General features: G+C 39.0%; 1 protein-coding gene across 1 annotated transcript in view; it reads right to left on the reverse strand.

The window, feature by feature from the left end:
* Positions 1-5,818: 5,818 nt before the first annotated feature.
* Positions 5,819-10,252, reverse strand: part of ntsr1 (neurotensin receptor 1 (high affinity)) — an 87,868-nt gene continuing 83,434 nt past the window's right edge. The window contains exon 4 of the mRNA XM_008288103.1: positions 5,819-6,074. Within this exon, the coding sequence (XP_008286325.1) occupies positions 5,819-6,074 (256 nt within the window). The remainder of the gene's footprint in view (positions 6,075-10,252) is intronic.

Genomic DNA, 10,252 nt, shown 5'->3' on the forward strand with positions numbered 1-10,252 from the left:
CGGTAAACAGGTGATCAATAAGATGGGCAGGGGAATCTAGAAACGAGAGGCAAAAAGGCAAGGTCGAAAAACAGAAACAAAGTCGTACACAAACAGACTATGACTGTGATTTGACTATGAAGAACGCTGGGATGAGGACTGTGAAGTACAACAAACTGGCAACAAGACTGTGAGACTCACAGGGTATTATACACGAGGTAATGAGGGAAGATCGGGAAACAGGTGAGAGAAAACCATCAGGGAGCAGGTGTGACGAGAGGGGGGCAGGGCATGCAGGAAGTAAACCTGAGACAGAGGTTTAGTGTTTTCAAAATAAAACAGGAAAGACAAGACATAAAATGTGCACACATAAGCAGAAACTTGACGGACATGACGGTTTGTGTATATGCACGTCATTTGCCCCTGTCGGCCACCGTAGTACCCAGTCTAGCTTGCTGTCACTTACTCTGCAGTCACAAGAAGAATGTCTAGGATCACAAGTGCTCCATGCCATGAGGCAAGAGAACTGCCGACCTCACCAAGAACCTCTTCTCAGCCATTTATGATCGCTCAGCACACGAAACACTTTACACACATGCAGTTGGTAACAAAGGAACACTATACATTATACATCAACTATGGGAAATCAGTTCATATATTAAATGTGTTTGAACCATTTTATTGGTGACATACAGACAGCAGCACGCTGTTACTGCATGGCAGCCAGCGCAGTTAGCGAGGGATTGCGCAATCCAAGGTGAGGCTCAGCTCGCTGCTGCCTCACCGGCTTCTCTTCCAAGCAGTCCAATGGGAAATGGCCAAAATTTTGCGATTTTGAATTGAAAAAAAAATCATCAAAATTGGTGTGACTAAATGAAAAAATAATACTTTATAGCACAAATCACTGGATAAATATAACCATTTAAGTTATTTTATCTTTATATTTTTTTTCCTTTTCATGATGCTCACCTGCCTCCCCTGACCACACGTCACTGATATGTATATATATATATTTTACAACATTGTAAAAATGTTTTGAAGTGCCCACAGGTGTTACCGATTCAAAAATATAGAGGGAACTCTGTTTACTATAGATCTTTTACTACTTCAATTTTTAATTTGTTAGAGACAATTTGTAGACACAACCTGCAGTTCAACCCAGTTCAGCTGAAAAGTCCCTGATCTGTAGTCATATAACTGTTGCTTGCAGCTGAATCACTACTTGCTTCAAAGTGTTGCCAGTAAGTGCAGATTTTGCTATTTTTTGTGGAATCTACTACAATTTGCAATTTTTTTGGTAAATGTTTAAAGTAGACTAGAATAAAAGGACTTTAAATATCATGATTTTAAGATAATTAGGTTTTGCTAATTTTATTAATTAGGACGATTGGAATGGTACAATAAATAAATAAATAAATAGATAAATAAATAAATAAATCTCTCTCTTATGAGAGGTGAAATTTTTTCACAGTGTTGTAAAAAGATAAGATCCCTTTCAAACCTTTTGGGGTTGAGAGGGTTATTACAACTTAATAAAATATTATCCTGAAAATATTTAAGACAGCACCTGCAGGTTTCCCTCGTTGGGAGCGAACATGCTGAAGCCAGTGTGTTTGGGAGTGTTCAAGGCTTTTTAGAGCAATTTATTTTCCTTCTGTGGCAGAGAAGTATTAGGATGACAGAGAATTTCTGAAGAACTTGATGTGAGATTCACCGCATCGCTTTTCTTGCCTCCAGCTCAGATCCCCATCACGTGGAGCCGTTTTTTCACAGACACAGGTGTTTTTGCTGTTGCTAGGCAACATGCACTCTACTCTCAATCGCATGTGTGCCGTGGAACACATGATAACTACCAGCTACGTTCCGGCAACCAAGCACAGTAATAACATGGAAAACTGGAAGCTCCCAGCTAATAAGCCCTTAAATCGACAGTGAGAACAAACATCTCTTGCGTGCTTTACTCTGCTTTTATTTCCTGGCAAAGCTTACCGCTGCTCTTTGAATATCGGAGAAGTCCTCATATTGTCTTATATTTCTAACCCTTACTGAAAATCCCAACAAACACAAGCCACAGACTGTGGGCTCTGATGTGGGGTTTGATTACCTGCTTCACAGAGGAGCCTACACTGATGTCTCATGTTGTTCCTCAGCTGGGAGCTTTAGTAAGACACAGGGCTTGCATTTGCTTTGTGAGTGGCATTTCTTTTTTTCAAGCCTACGGCTATTAATTGCCTTGAGTATACTTCAGAAAAAGGTCAGACACTGTGCTGCTAAGTGGTGCGTTTGTGTGTGAGCTCATTGTTTGTATATCTTTGCATTTCTGTGAGAGAGACTGTGTGACAGGATGAACAAGACAAGACATTCTGTACAGCAAAATCTGACCAAATATACATATGTATTAATATAAAGTCATTCTTTATTATTTCTGCTGATGAAAGGAAACATTCTTTTAGAGAAATGTGATATACAATGGCAGATCTCAGTTGTCAAGTAACATAAGCAAAACATTCCACTGTGTTACAAAACATTCATGTACAGCTCTGTACTGCAAAAGTCCAGACGGCAGCCGCCCACTTGTATGTGCAGTTTGAATGCGTTGTAAATTTAAAGGGACTTACAGTGCTTTTTTCATGTATTTCATTCAGTGCGGCTGTGTGCTAAACCCGTGGGTTATGGAGTCTGATGTTTGACAGCGAGGTTCTAACAGAGCACAAATAACGTCATATATAAATGCAGACACTGCACAGGAACACAGAGACATATAGACCAATACAAAGCACAGCAAGTAACTGTCACCATTAATATCTAAGTACAATATATTATGTGGTATCATAAAAACATTACACGCATGTTGAGCTTGTTTTCATTTCACTGCTGTGATGCACACTGAGAAGGTGATAGCAGTGTCAGGTAGTTATTAAAGACTAGCACGCAGTGCAATGCAATGTAGGTTTAGTGGCTAAACTAGATGTATGCAAATTAAGTTATACTAAATACACATACATTGCTAATCTTTTTTCTTCCTTTTTTCCATTATTAGCCATGCTAGCAGCAAGGCTCTATCTTTTCACTCCAAGCAAGTACTGTCCTATTATATTTAGTAGAAACATTCATGGTCCCCACACAATGACTCCTATATCTAATCTGAACTGTTTGTCCGGCTTTAGTCATCATCTAAGTTTTCTTCTGGTGCCACCATGAGGTTCATATTTCTATATTATGTGAAATGTCAGATTTCAGATTTCCATAGCATTTGGCAATTTGTCCCCAGTGGGGAAATCCTACTGGTTTTAGTGATCGCTGCGCTTTTACATAATGCTTTTTTACATAACATTTAGTACATGGCTCCCAGAGGACGAATCGTAACGATTTTGATGATCCCATGACTTTGACTTGAACTCTGAATTTTCAGGACATTAATTAAATAGATAGCACCAGATTTAAACATTCATGGTTTCCAGATTATCCTAACACCTTTAGTGACTATGAGGTTTATCAATGGGCTGTTTTAAGCAAATATTGTCCTCAGGTTGAAATGCACATACTTTGGAGACCCTTGTCTTTTCTTATATCATCATCATCATCATCATCATCATCATAAAAACAAGCTTTATGTTTGTCCACTGCTTTGGCTTACAATAAAACGTTTGCAAATCTAATGATATTTCTTTCTGCTTCAGCTGCACACTGTGTTTGGTGATTTTTTTTCTTTTTTCTTTAAACAAATGTTAGCAGGCAGTGTGAACCTTTGGTGTTTCTTTGTAAACACAAAAAAGCTGTGAGATGAAAATGAAAAAGTAGGAATAGGTAGTCCAAGTATTCAGTGCTGTGGCCCTGATGCTGTACCATGACTACAGACTTTGATAATGAAATTCATTGATTTCCGCTGGCAGCAGATTGAAATCAGTGGATTACGGCTTCTCTTGTAAAGAAGCAACACCATAGTATGAGCTGTAAACGTCTTACAAACAAAATGCGTAAGTGCTGCTGATTTACTGATACCATGTGTTTATGACAAAGTGGTTTATGCACAAAAGAATCAACAAGCAATGCAAACTGTGAGTTACATGCAAATAAGATAGCATGTATGGAGCATGCACCAGCAAGCACCTGTAGGGCAGTTGTTTTTGGAGGAAAACTAGGCCAGTTTCTATGAATACAATTCTGATGATCCATTAAATGAAAAACAGCTGCTCAATCATGGTGGCAAGTACTTGACAGGAGCCAGTTTAGCTTACCAAAACAATAGATATCAGTACTACTAGGTGTTCTCAGTGGCACTTTATGTGAATGATTAAATACTTTCTTAGTGTCAACAGGATGGACTTGATATTATGACATGGCAACACTAAGTAGGTAAAAAGTAAAATCACATAGTTTTGATGCCAAACCAATATTAAACATCAGTGTAGATATTGAAGGTTTCTGCAAAGCTCCTGACTGCATTCAATTGTTTTGTTTTTTTGTTTGTTTTTTTAGGTCCATTGATAATGCTTTCAGAAACCTTGCTTTCTACAGTGTCTGCACATAACAATTACAGCACAGTTCTGATTATCAAAACAAAACATTTTTATAATGATGTAAGCAAGCACGCTTTGAGTCAATATTTTATATTAAAAACAAAGCCTTTGTGCTACCCAACATAGCCATGGCACAAGCTCCATTCTCTTGGCCTTTCAACATGCTGTTGCTGACTCACGGAAAGGTGATGTTCATTGCATTTCTGTAGTCCTCTGTAGCAGCTCCTGTGTGCTTTGGCTGAAGAACAGTCCAGATTGTTTCCACATCTTTGTGTTTCTTCTATAGAAAAACTTCAGTACCTGAGCCCTCTGTAGCAGCTGGTGGAAAAGCATTACGGTGCTCCTTTCTCCAGGTGAGCAATGCTTGTGACTGAGTGTCACTCCCAAAGGATGCTGCTGTTATGTACAAATACTTTAAATAATCAATTACACCCACTTCTGTTCTAGGGGGAGGGGGCACTTTTTCTCAAGGCTGTCGTGAACAATGCAAAGTATTACCAGAGACAAGCATATTTTCTCTTTGGAGTATTCAATGGGCATCGTAGCCTATACAATGTGACAAGGACGCTCTATTATCTGAACTCACTCTCTGTTCAACAAAAGTTTCTCTGAAGAGCTGCCTGCATCTAATCCAAGACACACAAGAGAAGTAAGAGGTCGTGCTACAAGAGTTTTTTCCTGTACAGCTGTCAGTGCAGCTTTGATTTAAGAGAAATGCCTGCTTCTTTCAGTTTTTTTTTCTAACATAAAAGGCAGGTTTAGCCACAGATATTCACCCAAAATAGCACAAAGGAGGGTTACATCATGACTGTTTTTTTGTGCTGAAAGTATTGCCAGAGGCCACTTTTTTTTTTGAGAAAGTACTTTTGAGAGTTTTACAAGTTGACGTTTAAGAACACTGAAAGAGTAGTCATTTACACTGTACAACAATAAATGAATGCGAATGATTGGTCCAATAAAACCATGTACATAGAAACATATTGTATAAAATATTTACATCAATATCCATCTATTTTAAAGATTAACTCTGTTTATGTCCTTCTTTTTTCCCTCTTCCTGTATCATGCTTTCTTTTTTTATTTCACAAACTCATGTTGGATAAAGACACGATAAGACATGAGAAAATGTGCATCTGAAATGAATTCCAGTGGGGTCTGAGCGGCCACTTGACCTCACGTGACAATGATGGTTACCACAGTGCTAGATGCCAGCGCAAACAGTCTCCAACCCAATAGCAGAATTCCCTCGGTGAAGTTGGACCAGGTAATCACAAAGCGGCAGTGGATCGGCTTGTGGTATGAGAAAAAAAGAGTGTTGGATCAGTAGGCCGTCTCCTTGATGATGTTGGTGGGGAGGGTGTGGTTGCTGGAGATGCTGATGGAGTGGCGGGTCAATGGATGCGGATGCCTCCGGGGCGCATGGCGGCAGGGGACACAAAAGTAGCGCAGCGTGGAGAAGAAGATCTGGCGGTAGGTTGCTGATACCAGGTTGTAGAGGATGGGATTGATGGCGGAGCTGACGTAGAACAGGGCGTTTGTGAGCATGTAGAAGTAGTGGTAGAAGTCGTACAGGTCACTGCGAGAACACAGAAGACACGAAAAGAGAGAAAGGAGTAGTTACTTGTGGTATGATTAGCTTACAGTTAGGCATAAATATGTAGCATATTACATAGAAATGTTTTACCAGGTTAAGGCATTTCAAACTTTAGAATGAAACTTAAAAATTTTTTCCTATGTTTGTTAATTGTCATTGATTTCTTTAGTGAATATTTGAAGCATTGATGGGGGCAATATTGAGGGAGTGTTTTTGTCAGTATTTCTTTAGTGTCTTATCTGGTGCTGGTGGAAACCTCAAGCAAAGTGTAGATCATTTCCTCAATTAGTTTTTATTGTAGGGATTTATATTAATGTTGAACAACACTACGGAGACTCCAGTCTGAGTGCTAATTGGATTTTATGGAGTCTTTTTTCATGAGTCCATCCATCCATACATCCATCCATCTATTATCTATACACTGCTTAATCCTCACTAGGGTCGCGAGGGCCTGGAGCCTATCCCAGCTGACATAAGGCAAAGGCAGGGGACACCCTGGACAGGTCACTAGTCCATCACAGGGCCACACTTAGAGACAGACAACCATGCACACTCATATTCAGATCTATGGACAATTTAGAATCATCAATTAACCTCAACATGTTTTTAGACCTTGTGGGAGGAAGCCGGACAACCCGGAGAGAACCCGCGCTACATGAGGAGAACAAGCAAACTCCACGCAGAAAGGTGGTGTCCTCACCGGGACGCGAACCAGCGACCTTCTTGCTGCAAGGCAATGGTGTAAACCACGTGCGACCTTGCAGCCCTTTTTCAGAACATCATTTTTTAAATTCAGTGTTTTGTACACAGATAGGTGGATGGAGAATTGTGACATTAATGTCCAGCTTGGTAAAGTTAAGTAATGATGGCTGCAAAACAGCTTGTATTCTCAGAGCAAGCATCCAAAAACATGAATAAAATAAAAGCCGGAGGAAGCCGGAGAACCCAGAGACAACCCATGCTGCATGGGGAGAACATGCAAACTGTGTGTTTTATTCTTTATTTTTATTCATTTTAATATTGTTTCGTTGTGGAACAGGTGTACAAAGCATTTCACTGCCCGCTATCTGTGTATAACTGTGTGTGTGACCAATGAAGGCCTTGAATCCTTGAATCCTTGAAACGCCATGCAGAAAGATCCCAGGTGTCCTCACCTGGACGCGAACCAACGACCTTCTAGCTGCGAGGCGATGGTGCTAACCACCAATCCATCTTGCAGCCCTTTTTATGACATTAGTGAGATTGTAAATGGATTAATATATTAATACCAGAAACAACGATACATTTTTACCTAAAACACCCTAAACCTTAAAGTTTGTCTGCATCAAGAACATTTGCCTTTAAAATGTTCTTAAGCTCTCTTGTTTTTTTGTTTTTTTTTTTGGTTTAACGTTATCCAGTTTTTCACTGAAACCAAAAATGAAAAAACAACAAGGGAACAAACCCATTTTTCCAATTTCCTAGTGTCCATTAACACAGAAAAGTAAATGTAACAAAACAGAAAACACTGCTCATGTTTTATTTCTAACATCACCCTAAAAATGTTTCATGTTTCCACCGTCCATTAACATTTAAAATCCAGTGAAGCAGAGTGAACAAAACTATTTTTTAAAGATTTCTCGTAGAAGTGAAGACCACAAGTTAATGGAAAAGTTTAATGGAGCGTTAAACTAAAATGTGCGAGAACTTTACTGTTCGGAAAATAAGGTACTTTGTGAATAATTAGGTGAATGCAGTTTAAAATTAGCTTGTTAACAGATATATAGTGATATCACTGTAGTTAAGGGACCTTAATTGATATTGTGGAAGCTGTTACACCAGTTCCATATTTTTTTATTCAAATAAAACACAACATATGACATTAACATCCATCTTAACCACAGCCGTTGTATTTGAAAACTGCTTGTTTCACTGTGAAACTATAGTGTTAACAGGATGCCAGGTTTACCATCCAGAGTCAAGATGTCCAGCCGATTGGGCTTCAGCCGCTCGTTAAAGGACACTGCAAAAATGAAAGAAGAGTCTGTTCTCTTGTTTTAGCTTTAAATCAGAAAAACATAAAACTGGGATTTCCCGAAATTAAAAAAACAAACAAACAAACAAACCAAAAAAAAGAGTTTTTCCATTTTGTCCCATTTAATTTTCATTGTTAATCAAGACTGGAAAAACAAACAAAATGGGCTAATTTTCTTTTTTGTTTAGATTAGTTTTAGTATTTGACAGATAGAACTTACTATGCAAAGCAGTTAAAAAAATAAAATACAGTATTTTTGCACAACTTGATAATAAACCATAGTTAATTCTGATATGGTTTATGAGAAACGAGAGGCAGGTATAACTACATATCTTGGATAAAATGTGTTTGTTTGCTCATTAACAGTTTATAGGCTGCGATGTCATATCACCAAATAATTTTATGTCGAGTGTGCTTGGTTGTCTCTAAGTGTGGCCCTGCGATAGACTGGCGACCTGTCCAGGGTGTCCCCTGCCTTCGCCCTAAGTCGGCTGGGTTAGGCTCCACCCCCCCACCAACCATAGTGAGGATTAAGCAGTGTACAGATAATGGATGGATCTTTATATAGTTTAGTGTTTGGCTACAAAGCCGTTAAACACTGAGTGAGCATTTGTTACACTAAGCTAATAAAGCTCAGTTTAGGCCCTGCTGGTCTACTACAAGAAACACTTCCAGCAGCAGACTATTGAAGTTTTATTTCCAAGTTTGCCTTGTAGGCTTCCCATCAGTGTCTGTCTTTATTAATGCTGTCACAGCCATCAAGAGGACGGAGAAAATAAATGTTACATCTGCTGGGAATAAATAGACACATACTGAAGAGGAATATCAACTTTGGAAGTCAGTGTGATACAATTCTAATCCTTAGCTGCCTGAAAAGGGCAAATCAAATCTGACTTTTCTCTGCACGGACAACCAACAGAGTTTTACTACAACTTGAAGAATTTCATTCTCTATAATTGTTATTTTATGGTCTGCAATATGCAAGGGAAGTTTAGAGCTACATTTTGAAGTGACTGACCAGATTCTGTCCATCTGATTGAAGTTGGAGAGAAGGAGGAAGTTGGAGATTAAGCTACAAAGCCGGAGAGAGACATTAAGGATATAAAGATTACATAAGATGGCAGGAGTTCTGAGAGAGTGAGGAAATTAACAAGTGGAGATGAGAGGAGAGTGAAATAGTCTACAGTTTTTAAGAAATGAAGCTAAGGTCACTACAATAAAGAGGTAGGGAACCATTCATGAAAACAAAATTCTGGTTTGTTTCACATTAGGTGTGTTTGTTATTAATGAGGCTGTTGTGGCTTTATGGGTCACGCCCCAGCCGTATGGCGTAGAGATTTGGGGAAACTGGGAGTCACACAAAACAGCATCTATCAGGGCAAAAACAGTGCTTCAAAAAAAAAAAAAAAAGAACAGTCAATTTAAAAGTTAATTTTTGGTCTGACTGAGCATAAATATAAAAATTTGCCACTTTGAACAGCTATTATTTCCTTCCTAGTACAACTTTCTGGCTGACTTATTTACCCTGTACTCAGGGAACATAAAGTACATATTTAAAAGTTTTGCAGCAGTTATGATGTTCTTTTGAAAAAGTATAATTGGTTTAGGACATATTATTGGAAACAGCATCTAAGTTTCAAGCCTCAGGGTGGATGGAGGGAGAATCCAAGGATTCAGCTTCACTGGTGCGACACTAACGGCAGCACTTCATAATTGTGTATATAAGGACGTCGATCCACACTACTGACTTCCTTCAATCCAAAAAGCCAACATAAATTTGTTACCCACCATTTGTGATTTCCGTTGTTAACCCCAACATTGATCTTATTAAGTTGCTTTGACGTGCAGCGAATTTAGACTTGCAAACTCTGCTAAGATCCAAAAGTTAGCCAATGTTTGCCCAGATTTCCACTTCACAACAAGATTTTATGTGGATCTCACATTTGATCCAAAAAAAGAACATTTATTGGCATTCATAAATGCAAAATGCAACAAAGTGCAATAAAAACTGATTTACTGGAACAAATCCTGACAGCTTTGAAAACCATCCATCCATCCATCCATTTTCTATACACCGCTTAATCCTCATTAGGGTCGCGGGGGGGGGGGCTGGAGCCTATCCCAGCCGACTTAGGGCGAAGGCAGG

Source organism: Stegastes partitus, unplaced genomic scaffold (assembly GCF_000690725.1).
Source record: "Stegastes partitus isolate 25-593 unplaced genomic scaffold, Stegastes_partitus-1.0.2 Scaffold12, whole genome shotgun sequence".
Classification (NCBI taxonomy): Eukaryota; Metazoa; Chordata; class Actinopteri; family Pomacentridae; genus Stegastes; species Stegastes partitus.